The 25,309-nt window shown below is 39.8% G+C and overlaps 2 protein-coding genes across 2 annotated transcripts; both read right to left on the reverse strand.

Annotated features, from left to right (window-relative positions):
• Window positions 1–197: 197 nt before the first annotated feature.
• On the reverse strand, window positions 198–12,111 carry LOC311264630 (protein-glutamine gamma-glutamyltransferase 5-like). Its single transcript, XM_084365648.1, has 16 exons — window positions 12,056–12,111; window positions 10,545–10,736; window positions 9,668–9,904; window positions 9,451–9,569; window positions 9,199–9,327; window positions 8,848–9,025; window positions 7,685–7,820; window positions 7,243–7,346; window positions 6,776–7,015; window positions 6,553–6,594; window positions 6,408–6,434; window positions 5,631–5,672; window positions 3,917–4,141; window positions 3,558–3,718; window positions 2,955–3,094; window positions 198–735 (listed from the first exon to the last, which is right to left on the reverse strand). The coding sequence occupies exons 1-16, from the start codon at window positions 12,090–12,092 to the stop codon at window positions 579–581; spliced, it is 2,166 nt and encodes a 721-aa protein (XP_084221774.1). The 5' UTR covers window positions 12,093–12,111; the 3' UTR covers window positions 198–578.
• Window positions 12,112–16,007: 3,896 nt separating this feature from the next.
• Window positions 16,008–25,000, reverse strand: e2f1 (E2F transcription factor 1). The gene is made up of 7 exons (XM_084366749.1): window positions 23,631–25,000; window positions 23,294–23,393; window positions 21,276–21,495; window positions 20,982–21,134; window positions 20,656–20,770; window positions 20,290–20,572; window positions 16,008–19,634 (listed from the first exon to the last, which is right to left on the reverse strand). Exons 1-7 carry the CDS (start codon window positions 23,880–23,882, stop codon window positions 19,396–19,398), a joined length of 1,362 nt encoding a protein of 453 aa, XP_084222875.1. The 5' UTR covers window positions 23,883–25,000; the 3' UTR covers window positions 16,008–19,395.
• Between the last annotated feature and the right edge of the window lie 309 nt (window positions 25,001–25,309).

Raw genomic sequence — 25,309 nt, forward strand, 5'->3', positions numbered from 1 at the left:
TCACTGTAGCAGCGTATTCCTTATCATCAGAACAAGCAACCATGACGTATCTTAACACGCTAAAGACACATACAGTATGTATGTTTTCTTTCAACTACAAAACAGGTCTCAATAATGATTGCTGCAACAAGGTCTCCTGCTCCCGTTTTGATCATGTGTTTTAATTTGATCAGTACACAAATGAAAATGTATCAAAGTACAGAAGAAACAGAATGTTTTTAATTTTCTTCATATTAATAGTCTCAGTGATTTTCAGAAGGAAAACATCAGACATACAAGTGGATAGTTGCTGCCACCTAGTGGTATTACTGAGTTACTGCAATGCAGCGCAGTCTGTCCTAAGCTGTAAAAGGACAAGCCACCATTTTTACACATCAAAATCAGTTTACAAAATAATCAGAACAATTCCTCAAATGGCCTCATACAAAAGAAATACAAAAAAGTCACCTTTCCTGAGTGTTAGGAAATATTGTAAGGATAAATAAGCAAACACGCTACATATCAGTATATAACAAAACGAATGTGTGCTTTTGCTGTTTCGTGTTGTTGAAGTTTCTGGCAGGGTGAACTCTTCAGTGTCATTCCCTGGTTACAGACACTTTGTGGAAGCACCTGGAAACGACATTGGGGCTGCTGCTGTGTGAGAAAGTGGCTATCAGCACTTTAGTGCCAGGTGAAGTGGCCGTGATGGACACCTTCTTCTCTATTTTGTCGCCTTGCTTCAGGAAAGTCAGTCTGGGATAGAGAGAAAAGAAACTTAATCTTTTCCAAATTTCAGCTCTCACAAAGACAAACACAGAATATCCCCAGGAGAACTACTGCTTTACACGAGAGTGGGTAATATTAGTAATATTGTGTGATAAATAAAAGGGGGAAATTAGCAAGATATCCCATGTTCACAGAGTGTGTGTGGGTGATGAGTGTTGATTAATACCACCAATTACTCAACAACTCCACAGACAGGCACAGAGATTTTTCTGGCTCCCAGACTTCACGTTGTGCCCTTTCTCAAGCCAGAAAAAGCAAATGCCAAAGCAGTTCAATTGTTCCAGTATTTAGCGTGGTGATGTATTACCTCCCAACTAGATGTGTCTGCTAAAGCTCTTCTCTAATTAGCTAACGTATTCCTCTCTGGGGTGAAACTTTTGCTTCATTGTCCGTGCCAATAAAAAGCCACCAAGGCAAGAGGGAAATGGGACCAAACCAGGAGAAGACAGTTTAGAACTTATCAGAGTTTCACTGACAAAGTTTGTCCGGTGGTAACGGGAGGAAGAGAGAAGAAAGCTACATACTGAAAAATGTAACGCTGCTACATTTCATAGCAGATGCTTATGATAGAAGAATGCTTTCCATACCTTTACCCATGAGGTGATTCTTATCTGCTACAGACAGAAAATGCATGTTTCTCAACCTTCCTCAAGTTTAAAAGGTTGTTTTTTTTTACTCATTTAAGTAAACATAAGAGCCATTTAGTACTGAAGAGAAAATACCAGGCGGCAGAGTAGCAGAGGCAGAACACAACTCTAGCACTGAGCCTGACCGTTGAGACTTGGTCAACGCAGACAGGCCTGGCAACCCAGAGAAAAGACAATTGGTAGGTGGAGATTCAACCTGTTAACCCACACGTCCCAGCCTGAGGTGAAACCAGCAGAGTTTCTTGTATGTTTTTCTGGTGTTCTCATCGTTACAGTCAAGTATTAAGTGATTGTCAGATGTTGCAGTGGGCTGAAAACGAACAAATAAAAGAAAATATGGTGCATGAAATACTGACAAAGTGACTGTACTTGAAAGAAGTGAGGAAAGGAGTACCTCAAAATGAGGCAACTTTTTATATTGTTCAACTTATGTAACTATATTAGTTATTTAATTCTCTTTTTTGAGTTTACTTGTAAAGTAAAGTCAACTTTTAAAATGTACAGTGCAGTTTGCTCTTCTGTTTTTTAGGTTTTCTCATGAAATCAACCTTTGCTATGTCCGTGAAGATTTTGGGACAAACTCATGAAAACTTTGAAGGTACACTACATCCATTATGTTGCACAGTTCACTGTTTGTACACTGTGAGTTTTAAAAGTTGACTTTACTTTACTTGTAAAGTAAAGTTTATTGTAAAGTATTATTGTATTATTATTGTTATTATTGTTTATTGTAAAGTATTATTGTATTATTATTGTAAAGTTGACTTTAATTTACTTGTAAAGTAAAGTCAACTTTTAAAATAAAAAGACCAAAATATTACTTGCAGTGTACCAAAATTGAACTTATATGTTGTTGTTTTTCAAGTCATAAATATTAAAGCAAGTTTCTGAAAATAAATATAATTTTGTTCAATCTATTCAATTTAACAGATTACGAACAGATAAAACGGTTTAAAATGGTGTATAAAAACATAATTAAGGAAAACAGAGTGTTCGAGCATGCAGCTTTCATTATGTTGCACTGTTGACAGTCCTGACTTAACACAGCGTTTTTTAAAATAACATTTTTCAGAGCCATGTTAGCCACAAAGAAGAGGTGGCAAAAGACGGATACAAGGTCAGATTGTTTGGCATGTTTTGATGTTGTTTATTGTAAAGTTTGTCCATGTAGTGTACATAGTTTACTTTAAAGAGGGTATTAGTATGCTATTAATTTTAAGGAGAAGAGATAAAGAAGAGGGGTCATTGCATGAATATATTAGTAATGTAATCCTTGAGTGCAGGCTGTCTTAGTCTAACCAGAGAGCTACAGTACTTGAGCTTATAACACTATGTTCCTGCTGCCCCAAAAACACACCTGACAACATTCTCAGACACTTAAACCACAAACTGTTTTTCTTACAGCACAGATGAAGGAGAGTCTTTTTTTTATCTTCCTTTTGCAACACCTCTGTTATCCTTGGCATCAGGCAGGCAACACCCAGAACTATCACTTAAGAATGATGATTTACTGTACGTTTTAAAGTCTGACAGACTTACCTGGCCTCCTGTTTGTCCTCTAACAAGCCAAATCCCTCTACTGTCAGCACAGCTCCGTTCAGAGTTTTCTGAAAGGTGTTGATGAAGGACACCTGGGCTGTGTACTCCTTCCTGATCTCGATGCTGTCTCCTCCTTCAATCTGTGGAAAAGACACATTTAAGAGACATTAGATAATAATTAGCTCTCGTGCTCAACAGACAGACCCACAGCTAGAAGTTACATAATGTTGACTGGTCAATGGTGACCTCTTAAACTATAAGACTGTTTTATGGTGGAAATAAACTGACTCAAAACTGTTGTGAATGGCAAATTCTGTGCATCTAATATGATGTAAAATAAACATCATGATATGATTTAGTGAGTTTGAGAAGTTCTAAGCTTTAGGTCACCAAACTATGTTTCACAGATGACCAGTGAGGGCGGATCAATGCTGAATACTTCTCTGTTATGAATTTCTGTGTTTGCTCTTCATTACAATAACTGCATCCTGTCATGAACAACTGACACCCACAGATCAGAGTGCAGAAAGATGAAGAAGAAAGAGGAAAGAAGACAACGCTGCATAGTTTATCTGCAGTACTTGAAGCTGGTTGCTACTGTACCTCTATGGTAATCTGGGGTGAGCTCATGCTGAACTCCTGCGCATCCAGGACTCTTTCTTTGGTATTTACGTCCTTTATGACCACTGCCACGTTCACAATGTCATCACCTGCCAGGACCAACTCATGCTCAGAGGAAGGGATGGTGTGGCGCAGCTTCAAAACTGCAGAGAACATGAAAGATGTGGGAAAAAAATAACAGAGGAGGAACAAAGCAAATAAAATACAGGCTGGAAATAATCCTTAGTGTTTGTTTGAAGGTTCCGTAGCCAACAAAGTAATTTGTTATAAAAAATCAAGTACAACTAAATACGATCATGCAACAGTAGTGTCAGACACTGTACACATTCATACTGCCTCACCATCACCCGGCTGTATGTGCACTTCCTTCTGCTCTTTCCAGAAGCTGTTCTGCACGTTGCTGTTGAACTCCTTCAGCTGAGCGTCGAGGTGTTCCATCAGGACCCTCGGGCTGCACGACCGGTTTGTGACCGTCACACAAATTGCAATATTCTCACCCACTGTTGGCTCTCCATCTATGTTTAGGGACACCTCCAAATCGGATGAGGCTTGTGTAGGAGACATGGCTACCGGAGAAACCCATGGAGATTAGATTGCATTATTGTTACAGGTGAAAGATGAACTACTGCTATTGTATCTAAATGTGCACGCTTACATGGCTGTTTTGGTCCTTGAAAGCATTGTTTTTTGTGTTTGATCAAACAGTAAAGGGCCAAAAGTATGTAGACATTACTTCTAATTGTTTCAGCTGCCTTCTTTCATGCCCAAATACACATTTAGGTGTTTATTTTATTTCAGATTGCTCTCCTAGAAGTTTATGCAAATGTGTTAATATTAAATTAGATAACCTCATTTGCATATTTGGATGGAAAATATCTGAAAACTTGTAATATAAAAAATAATTGTCATGGTAAAAAGTTTTGTGGTGATATTTCATATTTTGACCCTGTTACCATTTTTTGTCTCAAAATGTATAGAATTATTATATCTGTCAGAGCCTGATTTATGAAACCTTTTCTTTCTAAAACTTTTTTTTTAGCACTGTTGCAGTATTTTCTGATAAATGATGTGATGAAACAAGACATCCAGAATTCCCTCTGAAAAACCCTTGGCTGTAATATGTCAACACAATAAAACTAGAATTTTTAACCTGGCTTTATACAGATTTCTGTTATGGAAATTGCTATCGGAAGTTTTTACTATCGCCACCAGCCCCAAAAATCGAGTATTGGTTTGGGTCTAGTCCCTTTAAGGTTCTGCAACTGACCTCAAAATGACCAAGCACAACCAATTAATTAACATTTTTAGATTTTAGTCTCAATGTAAAATATTTCAAATAAAATTGGAGTATAAAAAGTCCCACTTGGTCACCTGCAACTTTGAGACATGTACTATTTGACCTCGTGGCAGGGACACATTAAACAAAAAGCATGTCGTTACAGCTCAAATAAAAGGGCTATTCATGCATGTTTCCTGGTCCAAATAATCAGTACAAGCTGTTTGAATTCAGACTGACTGGAAAGCTTTTCACACGTCGGAAAGTTGTGGTCTTAAGCAACTTGCTTTAGTTCAATAACATATTTTCAGTTAGACGACCTGAATACCTAAAGTGCATAGCTTCGCCTTTGATAGTAGTCTACCAGTCTTACAGAAGTCAGTGGTGATGCATGTCAAATGATGATGATTCCTAAATGCCAGAACTCTCAATAAACTGCTCACTACAGAACAAAGTAAAGAGGGTTGATTATGTGGAAAAGAAGTGGATGAATGATAAGCGAGAGAGCATGAATATAAAGTCTAGAATGCTTTCATCCAAAGTTCTTTGAATGCGCACACAAATATTACTACACTAGCATTGTTATTACTACTGCTAAGCATGTAACTACTTATTAGAATATACATTTTTAGTAGTTATGGTACCAGAAGGAATCGAAGCTCCTACTATGACAGTGTTCGTACTTTTCAGTGGAAAAGAACCTGTGGCATTGTAAAAATGAAGCCAATATAGACACTCTGCATATTTATTGTGACAGCATGAACAGAATGGAAGCTTACCTGGTGCACTCAGCGGTTCGAAGGGGCCTGATCTGGGACTCGCTGTAAAAGTGAGAGATATTTTGTCACGAAAGAAGAATATTGAAAAGAATCATTTTGAAAATTAGGCTTTGTAAAATGGAGCTTCATATGGAAGTAGAAATACCCATTTCTTGTCTTATAAATACACAGTTACTGGTATGTGGATATTTAAGGAGGAATTTAAGGTTTCCAGAACAACTGACAAGCTTTGTTGATGTCTGAGTGATTGTGCAGTGAATGGTTGTGTAGCTTAGTTGAAAAGTTTGTCTTGAGGAAATGTATCAATGTCCAAGTGAAAATTGGTGGATGGCTTTTTCCTGGCTCACAGAAACTCCAGCCATAATTGCATCCATGTTTCCCTCACAGCGGCCAATTAATGGCTGATATCCAATAAGGGGGCGTGTTGGCTGGTAGAGATAAGTGTAACCTCGCTCATCGCACCTCAGACCTAAATAAAAACATTGGGATGGCCTGCAAGATGATGGACCAGAACAACTTCCGGTTCAAGTGGGGATAGAGGTCTGAGGACATATCAGACAAGGGACCTATTAAAGGGTAACTCCATCAATTTGACACATTAAAGTGTGTTTACAGGGCTTGGGAGTACTACTGCATATGTAAAAAAAAAATAGTATGAAGTGATTTTTTGTGAATCTATTTGAGGCTGAATGTAATCTGAAAAAATGCCTCCATTGATGTCACTCAGTTGATAAATTGCATTGTGGGTAATGTAGGCTCCAGGTTACACTCACTTACCACTCCTCATGAAGCTTTGTGGCTCTCCTTGTTGTTCCATTGACAAAATGAAAGAAAAAGGAAAACAAAAACTTTATAAAACACGTGGAGAAAAAAGAAGCAAATTCTTTTGAGGGTGAAAACGATTTGTTACATAACCACTGACCTAACATCCCACAGATTAGAGTAGAGCCTGATGGTTGCGGCCCTGGAAAAGGAAAGTAAATGGTGAGGAAATCACATACTGATTGTTGAGGAAAAGCACAGCCTACTTCCTCTGTCTGCCTTACAAGGAAGAAAAAAATATACTGTATTTAACTTGTTTTTCTTCTCTAATTCAGTAGCTCTCTCTTTATAGAAAGCTTCACAGACTGAGGACCCTGTCTTACTTTTCTTGCTCTTATAAGTCTGTGTCAGGTTCTGTGGTTTGTCTGAGCCGATGCTCTTGGTGTAGATGAGCTGTCCAACCCCCTCAGTGTCCACATTCCTCCCCACCACCTGTCCATTGCGCAGAATCAGCCGGACAATGTCAGCATCAACCGAGGCATAGATGAATGGAGTGTCGTAACGGGTGCTGAGGCAGTGTTGCTCGACGGCAACCACTGGACAAGGGCCACAGCGGTATATCCCTGCAGAGAATGATGTGTTTGATCCATTTATTCCCACTTTCAGTTTATTAAATCATGAAAATAAAGAGTTTGTTCATTTAGTTTGTTTAGGCATTAAAAAAAGCTGTCAGTGTTGATCTTTCTCTTCTGATTAAAATGTCTTCCCCAGAACTACATAGTGTTCCTTTAATTATATTGAAATCCAAGTACATGACAGCACTATGTTAAAACCCACTTGGGGCACAGACCTCCACTCGTCTCCTGGGGGGTCGGATCCACCACCTGCCAGCCATCAAACTCTGGACCGAGGTCTGGTCTTCTCATCCAGCACTCCACCCACACATGGAAGTTCCTGCGAAAAGACACAATAATTGATACAAACACATATACACCAGTAATGCATACACCAATGAACATGGCCATGCATGCACAGAACAGAATACATGACACAGGCAAACGACTGCAAGAAAAACAAAACAGACAATACAAAAATGACTCAGATGTTGACATCGACCAGCAGGCCTCTACTCTTCTCTGGATTCATTTATCATTATGTTAATGTGAAAAGAGACAACAATGTATTGGATTGTCGTAAAAAAACAAAACACAAATCAATATAGTGCTTATTGAAGAATGCAGTTGAAAGGAAGTATAAAGGTTTAACTGTCTTTGAATGCAAGAGACACCAACCAAATGCTGTCCTTTGACATGTTGAGCTTCTCTCCTGTGCTCGAGTAATATTCTTCAATTGTCGTGTTGCCGTCAGTGTCGTGGGCTGCGTTAAAAACTGTCACCACCCTGGAGGGAATCCCCAGCACCCTCATCACTGAAAAAAAAAAAGCCTTGAATGTTTGATTGACCAAGATCATCTGTATTAACACGTTTTAAAAAATCACATGTAGTAGTGTAATAGTGATGATGACAATAGGTCAGTTGACGTAAATTACAAAAAAAACAACCAACCATGAAAACAAAAAAAAAACAACACATTCTGAATAGTATCTGTTTGCGGATAGTTTCAGTTTGTTAGTTTTTACCTCAGAAACAGTCTATATTGAAACATCAGTGTCTATCAGCAGACAACAACAGAGGAGAGGGAAAAACATTTATTTGTTTGTAATTCATGTAAACCATCATGGTATTAGTTCCTAAATAGGCCTACTGTATATTGTGGTGTCAAAAACACCACCTCCCCTAAAGAAGTAATTCAAGTGCAAATGGAGCTGAAATTTTTTTTTAGAAACATTGCAACTGTTGACCAATGTGAGAAAGCTTGTATGTAACTCAGTGCAGGCATAACTGTGGAGAACCAACCAAAAACAAACAAAAAAAATCTGTATGTTAATTGCATATCACAAGAAACGTTCACCTGATCTACTGCACACTTAGCAGCTTTGTTGCTGAGGACCCACAGGAGCGCAGTCAAATTTGGTGCAATTTGGACATACAATATTCATTATTCAATATTAAGATATTTTTGAATAAACAGTGAACACATGATTTCATGGGGAAGTTGATGTAAACAAAATGTCAGCATGGTGCAACAACTTGCTGTAGCTTGTAACTTGTTGCAGTCCGGTACTGATGTAATCACCCAGATATTAAATTGTGAAAATCAATCTGTTATTTTAGCCGGGCGGTCATGATGAGTCTGTGAGCAGTTCAGGAAGCTTGAGACTGCATCTGTAAACCCCTCACATTACTAGATTATCTGTGACAAGCTGCATGTTTTGAACAGGCAATAAACCAGTTAAAATTCAATGAGATGCTGGGCAACTGCTCTGCATTGGGGGAAAGCTCAATAACACTTAAATGGCCTAAATGCACTCTTGTGTCACAATCATTTAAAGTACCTGTGCAGAGGACAGATGCAAAGACCCAGCACTGGCCATAGCGCACCGGGTTGCAGTTGGTTGAGACCCAGCGGTGAAGGATGTCTGCGCTGCTGCTCCAGTCCGTAGGCCTGACACCATCCTTGTAGCTACCCGACCACTTACCCATCAATATACCCAGGTCATCATTACAATTTACCTTAGACAGGAGGAGAAACTTTGCTGACCTTTCTTTCTTTCAATTGCTCAATTCATTTCATTCATGACATTAATAGTAACAACAACTCTGGTATGAGAGGGAATGCATGTGCATGTTTGTGCATATCTATTGCACATACAGTACATCCAATATTTGAGACTGTTGTCTCTCACCATGGCACAGATCACCCTGCTGAGGTAGACAGGGTCTGCTCGTCGGTAGTAGTCTCTGTTCTGGTCACTGAGGTGCTGTGGGCTGACCTGTAAGAGCTGCAGACATGCTTCCAGGACCCCAGGCTCATACTGCACACATGGAAACACAGATGTAGCTGTCCTGAATTCTTACAGAATGACCTCTTGCCTTCTTAACTTGGTTGGTCTCTCCTTTTTGTCACATTTGATTGACAACAGTTGAGTGTCACATACCTGACCAAACGACCAGGGACGCCTACTAACGTTTGAATGGCTACCCATAAACAGCACCCCATAATCACTTGTGATGTACTCTTGTATTTGGGCATTCAGTGGCATGTACACTGGATCATCTGAAAAGCAATGACAGTGTTGTGGAATGACTTTTATAGCAACATAATAACAGAAACTGCAGGCAGTAACAGGAAGGAGTACCAGGACATGGACCCACCTTTCAGCCAAGGGTTGCAGAGCAGCACAAATGATCCCACTGCAAAGCTCCTTCTGCTATTTGTGGTCATTATGTGGAGCTGGAGGTTATACAGACCCACCGAGGACAGAACAGGGGCGCAGATGTGGATGGTGACTGACTGAAGAGTCAAGTCGTCAGAGAAGATTCTGGCTGACCATCTTTCTGGGTTGAACTGATTGTCAGAGAACTGGGCTTTGAAATTCTCTGACATGTCGCCTGGATGATGAAGGAAAACACTTTTGAATGAAGATTAAATATTGCTTCCCTCTTCAAAATAAAACATTAAATTACAATAAATCATCAGGTCATCAGGTCTGTACATGGTTAGCATAGCATAGCTTAACAATTCTAAGCAGGGATAATCAGTTAACAGTTAGCCTACCATCACCCACACAGTTCATTAATGATGTCACGAATGTATGTCATTTGTTAAATATGTACACAAAAATAAAAATGAATTGACAATTTGTGGTTTGTTGCCTGCTGTAAATATTTCATGGCAAGCAACAGCTGGACACAGTGACTATTTAGCCAAAGCTGCTACTTAACTCATTAACACACAAGTCCTTTAAATAAAAAAATTCAGTTTTTACCTTTGTTTTTGTGCACGGATTGACGAATGACATATAATGTGTTAGTCTCATTCAAAAGCATATACGTATTTCTAAATGTTAAATGAGTAAAAGAAGTCAGCAAATTGACTCAGTAATACAGTGATAGTGTACCTAAGTGGAGTTTGGTATTATTAGCTAAGATTTGCAACTATGCTAGTAGACTGGGCTGCAGCAAGGGTGCTTTTTATTGCTCATCTATGTGAAGATTTTTTTTGTAAGAGTAGCTTATTTTTTCTTTATACCTAGCCAAACCTCCAGGACGAGGACCTGAGTGTGAAGGTTCCACCTCTCGTCAAACAGCAGCTGGATTTTAAATGGTTTCCCTCGTCGCACCACCAGGTGCTTTGTGCTGAGTCCCTCTGTCTCATGGGCAGTGTGGTTGTCCTGAACCTCAAAGTTCACAAGCTTCAGGTGGCAGTGGTCTGTGTCAGTGCCTGTAAAGACAGCACATGTAAACAGTGCATTGATCTGAAGACTACAAGAAACATTGTTTTCACTCTCAGGAACCATCACAGTGATCTATAGAGAACAATAAAAGTGGAGCGGGACTAGAAATAAAAGAGAGAAGGGAAGAAGGGATGTTGGGAAATGAAGGTCAAAGACATTTTGGTGTGTTGGGGAATGGTAACACTTTATTTTGATAGTCCGCCTACAGAGAGTTTACAGAGTATTTGTAACATTTCAACAGTTTAGTATATGTGACAAATCTTGAACACACCAACATATTTTCAAAATAATTTTGTTGAACATGAAGTATTCACTCAACCTGTTATACAGATGTTAAATTTTAAACAAACATCAGTGTTAGATATTCTATTAATTTGTATGTTCAAGTTTCAACATGTTCAGTATTGAAAAAGCAACAGCAACAGACATGGTGAAACATTTGTTGAATATTTATCTATGTATTGTTGAACATCTGTGCATATATGTTGAACATCAAATGAGCATTAGAATGTTCAACAAAGATTCAAGAAATGTTTCGTGAATATTCACGTTGAACATTTGTATAGCAGTTTGAATGAATAGTTCAACAAAATTATTCTGAAAATATGTAGGTATGTTCAAGAATTGTCACATAAACTCTATGGGTAATCTGTTAAACACCTACCGTCAAAGCAAAATAGCTGAATTGTTGAATCTCAATTAGTAAGCTGTTTAAATATTATATACAAACACTCTGTTAACTTTCTGTCAGCAGAGTATCCAAGTAGAGTAATCGATGAAACACATGATTTCTGGTCACTAGTGGGTAACAGAACAAAATACAAAATAAAAATCTTAGACTAATTCATTGTAATTAACTTATTTTGGTTAATTATTTTCATATTGTTGGGTACATGTTGAAAGACTGTAATGCCTCTGTGTCACATTCCTTTAACAGACCGTCCTCACATTCCTTCACATGCTCTGCTTTGTTTGCAACCATGCTATTTACATTCATAACTGTGAGTCTTTGTGCACTTATTAGCACTTGAAGACAAACACTGGAGTCAACATACAAAAAAAATACATAATATTCAATATAATATACTATTAGTCATTCTAACTCAATCATTTTAACTTGATTTGTGTTGAAATAATAGCTGCACGTGATTAATCTAACCTGGGATAGGGTTAAGGTTTGTTAGAAAGTGTCTTGAGGGTTAGGGTTAGGAACCTAAATGAAAAGTTAACGAAAAGTCAAAAGCATGCACATAACTTTCTCTGTAGCAGAGAAACCTTAAAAGTAAGATACACAGAGTGAACTCACCACAGGTGTCTTTTACTGCCTGTTGCATGTAGTCCATTGTCTGAAGGTGTGGCAGAGTTACAGGTGTCTGAAGGAATGACAAGCAGGAACCACCACCCCACTTATAAACATCTCACTCTCCCTCACTCACATTGGTCAGTGGCAACAGTGGCAAACCACGCCCCAAAGTTTAGAAGCAATCATAGCAGCCTGGGGAGCAGCAGCAAGTGATGATTGTATCTTAAAAAATTACAGTTTACCTAACATTTAGTTTAGTTGACTCTATGTAAAGACATTTCACCATAAAGGGATATGACTATAGCAGGAGTGAATAGCTAAAACAAGCACAATGAAGTCCATTGCAACAGCCCCGTAATAAATACTACCTATGTAAAACGTATAATATTTGTTTTATTAGTTCTGACACAGACGGTTGCTAATTGAACTATGTTACAAAATGTTCAATCACGTTCATCGCTTACAACAGCCTCAGTTTCACGTTCAGGCTTATACAATAATGAGGTTGTTGGTCGCATGATGCTCATTGATTTGAGGTCATATTTTATTACCACATCACTGCAAATACTCTAATCACTAAAGTCACATTTAATAGAGAATTAACTGTTTATTTTTACATATTTATGCACTACATGACTGGGTTTTTCTGCTGGTTTGCTGTTCTTCCAGCAGCATAAATTAACACTAAGTCAGGCAGTGATTAATCAAAGTTTTCACATGAACTGTCTATGGAGAAACAATTTACAATGATGCCTGTAATGACACACCTTTCTCTGGAAAAGTGAAAACCCATCTGGTTTTACGGCATCTGCAGGTGTGGCAAATTGCAACTGCCTGAAGAAATGACCATACCCTGACGCAATCATGATGATGCATGCAGGTAGTATGACTTATTTCATCATGCATTAAAGCCGACAAAGTCCCAATCATTAACAATTTAAAAATGAGATTGTGGGTTGTTGATGAAGGTTCTCAGTCATCCAGGTCATGGTAATTCTAAGTGCTGTATCAGACATTCAGTGTCTTGAAGACGTTTCAACTCTCATCCAAGAGGCTTGTTCAGTTCTAACTGACTGGATGAGAGTCTCAGGCTTTGGGTTCAATAATGCTTTGAAAAAAATGCTTTAAGCGGTATCTCAGTGCATGTTTTCAATCAAGTAAAGCAATACAGAAAAATGAAAGATATGGAGTTTCATCATGTCACTCTGTTGGGACCCACAGATGATGTCGTTCACCGTGGATTTCAAAATGGACTCAGTTTTTTTTTAATTTGAACTCAGTTTCCCAGAATTCCCCAGTCTTTACACCTAGGTGCTAATTCAGCTTTGAGCTATTATTGGTCATGGTGACAGACCCCCCTCTGACCAGATAGTCAAAACTCCAGCTCCTTCCTTTGTTCTCTCTCTTCTCCACCCCTCTCCCCACGGGGCTGCCTGCCCTCAAGTTCTCTTCTTCTGGATTCTTCTGGGCCTAACAGCTGCTGAGAGCTGCAAGCTACATTTCCAGCAGGCCAAAATAACTTCTCCTCACTGCAATGACACAAGGTCCTGCTAGTATTCCAGATCAGTTAGCACCAGCAGCTGCGATGCAAAGCTTGCCAGCTAACTCAACAATCTGAGGAACACAAAGTAAGTTAGCACCAAGCTGCTATTCCTGCAAAGGAAAGGAGTGACCAGTTTCCTCCATCTGCTGTCTTTCATCAGACCTTGCCCAGCAAGAACAGCATTGTTCAACATTGGAATTCCAACCTTCTCCACTAGCACCTTTTCTTCAAAGACTGGTAATGTTGAACTGGGCCTGGATAGCACACAGCATAACATAGCGAGGCTAAGCACAGGACTTTTAACTCTAGTTGATGTAATGCACATGTGTTCAATCTATGTGTTTGTTCACTGTTTTGGTGTTTTTGGTGTTAAAGGTTAAACAGACTGATCCACAAGGCTAGTGACTGTGGGAGTGGAGCTGGACTCTCCGACGGTGGTGTCAGAGAGGAGGATGCTGTCCAAGTTACATGTCATCTTGGACTATGGCTCTCATCCACTCCATGACGTGGTGGTCAGCCACAGGACTACATTCAGCACTGATCCCACCAAGATGCATCACAGAGCACCACAGGAAATCACTCCTGCCTGTGGCTATCAAACTGTTTAATTCCTCGCTCTGAGTGTGGCATTATTGCTCTGTATATATGTACATTTCTTGTATTTTTGCTTTGTTTTTGTTGATATTGATTGATTAACTTTGAATGGAAGCAGCTGTAACACAAACAATTTCCCCTTGGGGAAAATAAAGTATTTCTGATTCTGATTCTGATAATTGTGATCTCAGGTCAGGTATTGGTAGTTTGCTTTGCTACACGGCTAATTTTGATGTTGGTTGAATTATGCTTCACACAGACTCTCTCAAGGTTTTTGCATGCAACTAACCATCTTCTATAACCTGGCATCTTGTCACACGCACACACACTCCTTCAGCCTGGAGCATATCACACCCACACGCAAGAACCAACATTGTTCCTTTGTTCTGCCAGACACACGCACACCTGTATATAGTACATGTTAGTTGGATTGTGTGTTTTCATCTTTGTGTTAAATAACAGACTTTTTGAATCTTCATGCTGTCCATTTAATATTGTACAAGAATGAATATTGCCAACCTCTACTCTGTCAAGGACTCCAAAATCCTTCGACCATTACAGCGGTTATGTACAGTTTAGTACCTTTTCTGAGACTGATTTGGTGAATTGGCTATATTTTCCCTTCTTCAAGGGTGGTGCCCCGAGGTGATCTAATGTAAATTGGATCTATTATTTATCATAATTAACAATTATCCCTGATAATCATTAATTTATTATTGATAGCCAAATTTAACCCAAAACTCCCTATTAAATGTTGCATGAAGTACTACAAATCATTTCCACACACTGACAGATGACTCATCCACTACATGCCTACAGCAGTCCCATAAGTTGTTTTGTGACAATGTGTCTTAGCGGGGTGTATCCACAAGCGCAACTTTCTCTGGAAAGGTGTGATGAGTAATTGGAAATCTGTCCAGCCGCTCTACAGCTCCCTCTGTCAGTCGATCAGTCAAAAAGTATTTATGATAGTAATAGGATCTGATTGGTTGAATTTAGCCAGTTACAGACTGTGATTGGTTTTGTCCAATCACCTTCCAAGAACTTCCAAGTGTCTGCCTCCTTTCCAAACAGTCTCTGGCAGCTCATTTCTAGATGGGTCAGTGTAACAAAACGTCCTGCATATCAAGTTAGTGTCCACCCCAACTGCAACTTTCTGTCAAAGTCCTGTGTGTACCTGTTTTTGTGTATTTTTACTTGTTTAAGTTAAGTTAAGCTGAGAGTCTAAAACTTTAATTCATGGTGGTTTCTATGTAGTAAAAACCTGGTAAACATGAACAGTAAAATCACATCTCGCACCAACACAAGTGTGGTACACTTAAATACCACAAATTCATGCTCCAAACAAATGGGGGGCAGCATATCACCAGAGTAACTGCAGTTAGCTGGCTAGCTCAATTGGCCATGCAGCTAGTGCTCCTATTAGCTGACTCTGTGCAGACTATGAGTTTGGACAGGGAGGAGTGTCAGTGTGTCTACGATTGGACTATCATCTCTTGAGGTATAAAGTGATTTGAGGCTTGTTGGTTAGCATGCTAGCTTCAGTAGACATCACTGCAAGACGGTACTTAAATGTCAATAACAAATGGCTAAACATTTATTTCTTCACACTTTGTTAGTAATTGTAGTTCATTTTTGAATGTTTTAAATCTGTTTTTTTTAATCCTGGCCCTGACACTTAACTTTAAACAAAAAATTCTTGCACCTTAAAATTATGTCAAATTAAAGCAAATGTTGAAAGCGGATAGTTTATTCTTGTTGTCAGATTGACGTTTGTGTCACAGAAAGACAAGATGTGGTACAAATGGGTCGAATAAAAATAGTTAACTTTTTATTTTTGTCAAAGCAAATTTGATACAAAAGGGCATATTGGGGCCCATTAATAATTTGCAAGTACAAACCTGTATTTTTTTGTTTTGTTTTTACCCAGTATGTAGTGACAAAAATAAGATTTGTAGAACAAAAAACAGAATAACTGTGATTGATTGTTAAGTTGCTGGATAAGTTTCCCTTAAAAGCACTTTGAACAGCGACTGGATCAGGGTTGAAGTCAATTCACCTTCGATCTGTTAAACCACAGAAATGTTTTCAATTAAAAATGAACGCTTTACTGTTATTTATAGTGTTGTATACCTTGGATCAAATGTCATATTACATTATGAATTCAATATAGCCCTCACCCATTATTTCAGGTTGGGTTGTGCCTTGACTCCTATAATTCCCAAATATACATGCAGTGAAGTATCTTCTTTTAGTTTAACTGAAGGTGATTTGATTTCAACCCTGGTACAATTAAAACTTTTTTTCAAACAAAACACCTCAAAACATTGCATTCCATCACCACGGCCGCACACACAACAAAATCCTGATTGAATATTCATTAACAATAAATGTTTCACCTCAACAAGGCACTGTGTTTGTCCTGCAGAGAAACAAAACATGACACAAATTTGACAAACGCTGAAAAGATGAACTGCTCACATTCTGCGAATAAAGTTGATCAGTTTAAAAGAAATACGATACAATCTAAGGGTTACACAGGTTATAAATGAAGCCTAACATTTTAATGGCCTGCAGTGCTGCTGTCATTTGAAAACTCCTCTGATGCTGTTGAAATTACACACTGAATTTTCAGGTTTCCAGAGAGCTGACAAGAAAGGAAACACTTAAGAAAACAAAAGCTGACTAGTTGTAAGGTTTTCACACATTGACATGGCAGTCTGAGGCACCCAAAGGCTACAATATAATACATGTACAACCTTAGATTGGCAATGTTGCCTGCAACATGGAGATCACTTCAATCTAACGTGATGTGACAGAGAAAGCCCTGATTAAAAACAATATTCATTAAGTTACACATTAGTCAGTTCAGTCAAAATGACAAATATTCTGTATTTCTGAATATTTGTCTTTTGAAAAATATTTTTTGCATCATTAACCAATGCAAAGGTTGCACATGCACAACAGGTAGGACAGGGAAATATATTCTCTATGGGAGACAAAACATGGCAAAATATAAACATAACTAATGAGATGCTAATTTACAGACAAAGTACTTCTTCTCACCACTAAAGGACACATTTATAAATGCACAATTAGCTTAAATTTACCATGTAAAAGGTCTAAAGTTGCTTCCTGCCAGAAAATTAATGAAAAAAAAATTGTACCTTTTTTTTTTCTCTTAAAACTTTTTTTTTTTAAAATAAATATGAAATTCAACAAATAATTTCCACACACACATGCACACACACACAATAAACCCAATACTTCAGGAATGCAAAATTATGCTAGCTTACATAACTTAAAACAAGAAGAAAAAAAGTTTGATGCAGACATTTCTAACCAGAACAGTACAGACACGTAGCCATCTCATACTCTGAGTAAATGATGTGAAAACATCTTTGTTATTGCTGCTTGTTTCAACTGGAAATCAATGAAAGTGAAGACGGAGCCTGATGTGACTATTGTACAAAAACAAGAAGGAACTGATCCTACTGGGGGCCGAGATAAGATATCACAGGTACCTCCCTTCACATGGTAGAGGTCATTGATTTAAGGCATGAACATTAACTTACTCGAATGATTTGAAGTGCATATTTAACATAACAGGAGTCACTCACTTCTACTTAACCCTTCCTGAAGACATCACTGCTCTACCACTGATCAGATTCGTAAAACGCAAAGCAGCTGTGTTTAATTCATCTACCATGATAAACAGACAACACTGAGTGCTTTCAGAAGACGTGCAGTTGAGAATGTACGGGTTGTCCACATAACAATAACAGATGGGTGGTTTGGGGATCATTCATCTACAGGCATCTGGTGAACCTTTCTCTCTTGAACCCTTGGCTGAAGAAGTTTAAAGAAAAAACTAAAACACACACACACACACACATACACACACACCGCCTGCAAGCATTTACCACACCTGTAAAAACCTATTATCAACCTACACGACACCCATGAGATGCATCTAAAACGGTTACACTCTCACACGTTTGCATCGAAAACATCGATTTAAGACTTCGCTCTGCTCCGAACACCTGAGACTATGGCTAAACGCCTAGCAAACTAATAGAGAAACAACAGATTCAGTATTAGTTTTGACTTGCTAACATGACTGCAGCAAACTATTATCACCTGGTTTCCGACACACCAACTAAACATGTTGACCTTTCAGATTTGATTTGTTTATTTTTCCTTCAAAACCACATTACTGTCTCTACCTTTGTCCTTCAGACTCTTTAAATGGCTTTTCTCCAGATGAATTCAGATTTTTTTCTGTTTAAAAAAAGTTTAAAAATCAGAATTCTGAGAAAAAAGTCTGAACTACTTTTAAAGCATCTTTAGTTCTTGTTTGTGTTCAGATCCATGAAGGCAGCCCATCTGTTGGTCAGTGGGTTCGGTGGGCAATTAAAAATGGACCTAGACCCGGACACCTTATCATCAAGTTGGTGGCAATGACACCTCGAATGTCGCTGTCAGACTTTAGAGACTTTAGAGAAAGCAGTCATTTAGGATTCCAGTGTTTTAGACAAAACTGATCATTGATGGAGAAGCCTTTACGTTTGTGCTTGTGATGACTTGCATCACTATGGGGAAACTGCACCAATAGCTCCAAGACGCTTTTGGACAGGCCGGCACTGAATCGGCACAGTTCATAATGCTGGTTTCCCTGAAGAAGCTTTTCCATTTTTGAGAAAAAAAACTTCAGACTCGAGCCATCCGAGAAACCAGCCTTATAAGCTGTAGCATGTAAGCTAATTGGTGTTAAGGAAACCAGCCCGATGAGTTCATACTCCACACACAAACACCTGCACAATCCACTCGGATAAAACATTATCAACAACACAACAAACAAACTCACTCGGTACGAATTATCAAAATAACATTCATATAAATAATTTAAATAGCTATACTAAAGCTAAAGTCTTGGTCTAAAATGTTTCAATGGCCAAAGAGAAGTGCTAATCATGTGCTGTACAATTTGGGGGACTTTTTGAAATTTTGTACTTGGGCTTGCATTTCAGGAATTGCAACCAATTACGACGCAAAACATTCTCCCACACCCCCCAACACACCGTCTGGGTTTTCGACAAAGATTTGTCGATAAAACGTTGATTTCCAGTCCTCCGTTAGAAGCCCCCGGGAACAGAGGAAACGTCCTAAATCAAGAAGCCCACAAGCTCCTCGTCTCTTTCTCCATCTAACTGTCCCCCAAAACCTGTGATAAGTCCCCAAAGTCACAGTCAAACAGTTCACTGATGCCTTCGTGGTCCTCCAGTCCAAAGTGGTAGTCGTGGCTGTGAGGGGGGGACAGGTTGATGAAACCATCCGGGAGAGAGAAGCCCTCTCCATTCAGGAAGTCCGAGGAGGAGAGCGGTGAGAAGTCAAAATCAGGCATGTCTCCGAGGCTGGCAAACGGGTCGCCTCCCAGGAGCGACTCTGTTAGAGAAAGTCAGATGTCAGAAATACTGAAGAACAGTGACATTTGTTGTACTAATCAAACACATGAATATCAACAGACGTGTGTCATCCATTTTGTGACAGACAGTACATATCATAGAGCATGCGTCCATTGTACAAAAGCTTTAATCTTATCCTCCCTGAAGTTATCAAGATTGAGAGTGAAAGCAAAGTAAAAAACAGCTCAATGCCTTAAATATTTTTCTCCACTTCCCAACTTCACTTGCAGGCTCATATTTGTTTGTATCAACATTCTTTAATTTTTCTATTCAAGTCTCTTGTAACTGTAATTTTTTTTTAGTATGATAAAATGTTTTGTCTGAGAGGTTGCATTAGTAGAAACTTCAGAGCTGCACCTGAACTCAACTGGAGTTGGATGTGCACACAATCTCTGTTCCTTTTTATGCTTTAATATGATGAAATGTCGTCATTTACTCACACTTGCATTACTGCAAAACACTTCCAATTGATTGCAGTTACTTTGACTCTTTCCTGTTTTCAGTGTATTTAACTGCATCGACCGCCATGAGTTCAAGTTGACCGCAGCCTGCGTTCTCCAGAAAGAACTTTTTGATTTTGGGACAAGATTCACTTAAATAGTTTCTGAACACTTCTGATAAATGTGAACGCTCACCTGTGTCACCACCTAACACCAGTGACGAGGGGTCCTGCTGGGAGGCTGCTGTCACTGTGGATGACGTGGACGCTGGTGATGATAAACCCACTTCCAGGGCGGTCGTTGACGTTCTGGCTTGCGATTGGTCTGTGGTTTGTGCGGGAGATTGGACCAGGGAGGGGTCAGCATTGGGTTTCGAGGGACTACTTCCTGTCACGGGGCTGCAGACACCAGAACTGTCTTCTGGACAGAGGAAGACGTCGATTGGACCCCGTGTGCTCTTCAGCGACACCTGGTAACCCTGGAGAGATGAAGCCAACATGTTAAACATCTCGCAACCAGGAAAGGCATAACAAAAAGCTGAATCACATTTTAGGGCCGTACCTTGCTGGGTTCTGTGACTTGCATCTGGGTCTCTGGTGGAGCTCTGATCACCATTACGAGCTGGTCTGGGGAATCAAATGACTTCCTCAGGTCCTGACAGCGCACATAGCCTAACGTGAACAAAACGGTTAAGGAATACAAGCAGCAAGTGGTGTCATACTGAGACGGTTTTATGAAGTGAGCCCATGTATCAATGTCTTTTATACAACGATGTGTTTCGAAAAGCGTTGAACCGCGCCCGATCATTGCTCGCGAGCCACTGAGCCTTTCTAGAACGCCCCTTTTGTATCCAATCATGACACTATCACCTGTTATCAAAAGGATATTTCTTGTTCTGTGGGTCCTCGGTGAGCATTCGGAGCTGTAGGTTGCATTTGGAAATGAGTTCGTCCAGCTGCTCCTCAGCCTCTGTGAGGTCACACACCTCCCTCTGCAACTCTTTATGGCGGGAAACCAAAGCTGTATCGACTCGATTACCCCTGCACGAGAAGATAACACAGCAAAATCACAAAACCAATACACCAATTTGATGTCGTCATATATTTTCAGTATGTATATATTTCCGTTTTCTACTGCAACAATTCACCAGTTTCCTCACGACAGTATACTACAGTACTCACAGCCACTGGATGTTGTTCTTGGACTTCTTGGAGATGAGCTGAATTCCCTCCAGGACGTTGGTTATGTCGTAGATGCGTCTCTTCTGGACATCAAGGACCTGCGAGGCCCAGTTCAGATCCACCACGCCGTCAGCCGACTGGGACAGCAGGTTCAGAAAGCGCTTGGTGGTCAGGTTCAAGGACGTGTCATAACGTGACTTCTCCGCTGTGCTTCGAGGAACTGGAAAGAAAAGAATAAAACAACATATATCAGTTTAAAAATTATGTATTTAACCACATTGGAGAGTTTCTTTTCTTATAAAACTTATTGGCCCTAACTAAATCTCTGATGTGCCTACAGCACAAATTGAGGCGGCAGTGAAAAAGAGCATCCCAACTGTCCAGAAAAACCAAAACTATATCTTTCTACTTATTGGATTAAGACTGGTCGGCACTCAGAGTAATGTTTTTTTATGATGGTTCTTAGGCAAGAACACGATCAGGAGACTTTTTTGTATAAGATGAGTATAAGTCACTTTTAAATGACACATTACGTGTGGCAGGTTCATGTACCATGTTATATTTTATATCTATTTAGAAAGTCATCTGCAGAGATCTACAGTCTACTAGGTTACAGCTCCATGACATTTACATCCTAGAAAACAGTAGATTTCTGACATGTCATTCCTGCTTATACACACATATTTAAACAACCCCACCCATCAAACACAAACTCTCTATAACCAATATGTCCTCAGATTTAACAGCTACGTGTTCCTTCCCTATGTAATGTCCCGTGCTGACGTGACAGGTGCGATGCTCGTTTACTCATGATTTATTCCAAATGCTCTTGCTCTGTGTCAAATGGAACTGTAATGTTATTTTTACTCTTCTATGTAACTATAGGTCAAATTTTGTGAGATCTGATGCCAGCGTTATGCTTTTAACTTTGATTTATTTGCCTTATTTTTGTAGCATAATGAATATATTACTTCAGACCGGAGTTATTTTCTCAGATACAAGTCTGAGTTTGCTGAGAAACTAGCCATGATTTGTGTTAGTTTACTCAATTTTTCCATGTTTATCTTCCTCCTTTTATGAAAAACTGTTGCAAATACTGACATTTATCAAAATGTCATTTCATGACAAAAGTTCGGTTCAGTTTTGTTCATCAAGTTAAACATTTTAATTCAAGGGACGTGAATTCCAGATACTCTGTAGATCATCTTAGAGATTTAGAGACACGTCTTTAAAATTGTTCCTGAATCTTGGCTGCCTCGAATCATTCTCAGTTCCTCTTTCAAGGAAAATTTGAGACATGGGATTTAATGACTGCGTGTCACTTTTTGAGCCATTTCAGTTTTATATTCAGACTAAATGTCTTGCTCCAGTGTCTACCGCATGCAAAACTTTCATGAATGAACCTCCCTTGAACCAAATCTCTTACGTTTGCACTTTTTGCAATACACTTCCCTTAATACAACTGTTGATTGCACTGGTTGTCAAAACATTATGTGTTCTTGTATTTATCCCATTTTAAAAGACAGAAAATGAATTCATAGCTTGTCTAATAATCAACTAAGAAGAACAACATGTGACCCTGCCTGTCTTTTACACCCCGAGTTTTTGTTTGTTGTGCATGTAGTGAAATGGGACTCCATAAGCGACCACTTACAGCTCATACTTTATATTTTGAACTTGTGAACCACAATTATTTTTCAAGGAGAAAACTACATGAATGAATGAATGAATGAATGAATAAGGACGCCCACTGTCTTCCTGTATGCTTAAAACATCTCTTTTGTCATTCAAATATTTCAGATACGAGGTCAGCCTGCTGAAGACAAAGACATGTTGGCAGGCTGTTGTCTGCGCTCATAAAAGGACAGCTGTTTTTAGGACAATGACGGCTGAAGCAAAGGTCAGAGCAGCATGTATGGATTGGACGGCTGACGTGTTGCTTCTGCTGGGAATTTTGGGCAACAATGAGGAAAAATCAGCAGAATAAGCTGCAAGGGTGTGTGTGTGTGTGTGTGTACCTCTGGGAGGGGCAGGTGTGGAGGGCGGTGCTTGACCTATGGACGGTCGAGTTGTGCTGACATACTGATGATCACTATCCAGGTCCAACTTCCGCTTTACCTGAAGAAATACAGATGGCAGCGCAGGAACATTGTCAAAAAACTACGATAATTAGATCACATGTTACCACAAGCATGTACTTGTTATATTAAGAAGAGGAAAAGATGAAAATAAGCCCAGCTGAATGACAAGCAGAACATCTTAAAGCGACAGGTGGATGGACTTGTATGTATTATACCACTCAGGTATAAGCACTTATAAGCAGCTTCTTCCTACGCCTCCACCCCCCCTCCTCACCGGAGGTCTTCCCAGGACTGGTCGTCTCTTGTCCTGGATCCCAACATCAGCGGGGCCCTGTGGCGTGGCAAACAGCAGGATTTCCCCCGTGCTGGAGGGAGCAGCGGCCGGGTGGAGTCCCTCATTGCTGGGGCTGGTGATGATCACTATCTGGTGGTCCTCACCCAGATCAATACTCCCAGAGTTGAGCAAAGTCTCAAAGTCGGCCAACAGATCCTCGGATGTCTGGCCTGTTATCAGGGTCTCTGACATGGCAGTGTGTCACTGAGGAGCCCTTCAGGGGTGTTGAGGGGTCACGAACTAAACTGGATCAACACCCACTGGGTGTGCTCAGTGAATTTAAGGAACAGTGACGAGATCTTCTGAAAGTTTGCCTGCAGGTGTTTACAGGCAGCCTGAACATTTCTCTAAAAAGTTCCTTTATCTCTCTTTGTCCACCTTAATGTTTATAATCGAGCTACTACAAGTAATTTATGACTAACTATATTACTTAAACACAAATGATAACATATTGGAAGCTAACAGCTGGAAACTCTTTTAGGCTGACGGTAAAACAGTAAGACAGGATGTTCTGCCAAACAGGAAATCTGGCAAATATAATTATATCACAAAATGCGCACAAGCCCTGCGAGCCGAGGCTTGAGCCGCTGAGATATTATTAAAGAAAGCAGGAATAAATGGCAGTAATACACGCTGGAGGTTAGCGAGCTAGCAAGAGAGCAAGCTAATCTTTTGTTGTCATCTCTCCTGTCAGTACAGTAGAGCCGCGAGGCCTGGCCACACTGCCCTCAACACAGCTACCAGCCCTGCTAGCGAGCTAGCTTGTGTCCAAACAACAAAGACTGACACAAGTTCACAACAAACCCGATGTAGCCGGCTAACTACCCATTTAATTATACAGCACACAATTATTTCCCATTACAGCTAAGACAGAGCTTAATTAAATGGCTATTAAAACTTTATAGCAGCATTCCAGGAGTGAGCTATCGAAATAAAATATCCACAACACAACAGGCATCACCATAACTCAAAAGCCTCTCTGACAGTGTGTGTAATAAAGCCACAGGTAGTTCGGCAGAGTATACACGTATTTTTATGAATATGGAATATAGGGCAGATTAGCATGCTAGCTAAGTTATTAGCCGCAATTCTTCAACCCCCTCGTTTTGTTGGGGCACGCAGGAAGCAGTCCGACAAAACTGGAAATGTAAGCAAAGAAAGCGGCGAAGTACAAACGCATCCTTTAAAACAGCAGCAGCAGGTCCTTTGGTCGTTCACACCGCACGCAGTCCATTTATAAAAGCTCCGTCCCGACCCCGTTATCGGCTGTTATTGTTGTTATTGTCCCAGCTGATCTACATCTAAACAAGGCTCGGACGGTTTTCGCGCGAAATCTTTTTTGCCGCGAAACCGGCACGTGCACAAATCCGAGGGTTTCCATTGGTCGAGAAGCTTCACTTTCCGCAAGGCGGGGTGGACGGCCTCTGATTGGTGTGAACGATGGTCTGTCATTTCACCGAGCGCAGAGTCATCGTTCCGAAGGTGCGTTCAGGTTCCACGGAATAAAAACACGTCCTAGTTTCACCTTCGTTTTGTCACCTTACATGAAATGAACGGACCATTTATTACACTTCATATCTCGCAAGTTGTTCCACATTAAAACTATTGCCCGTTTCATT

The sequence above is a fragment of the Pagrus pagrus genome (genome assembly GCF_965226575.1).
Source record: "Pagrus pagrus genome assembly, chromosome: 11".
NCBI classification, from domain to species: Eukaryota; Metazoa; Chordata; class Actinopteri; order Spariformes; family Sparidae; genus Pagrus; species Pagrus pagrus.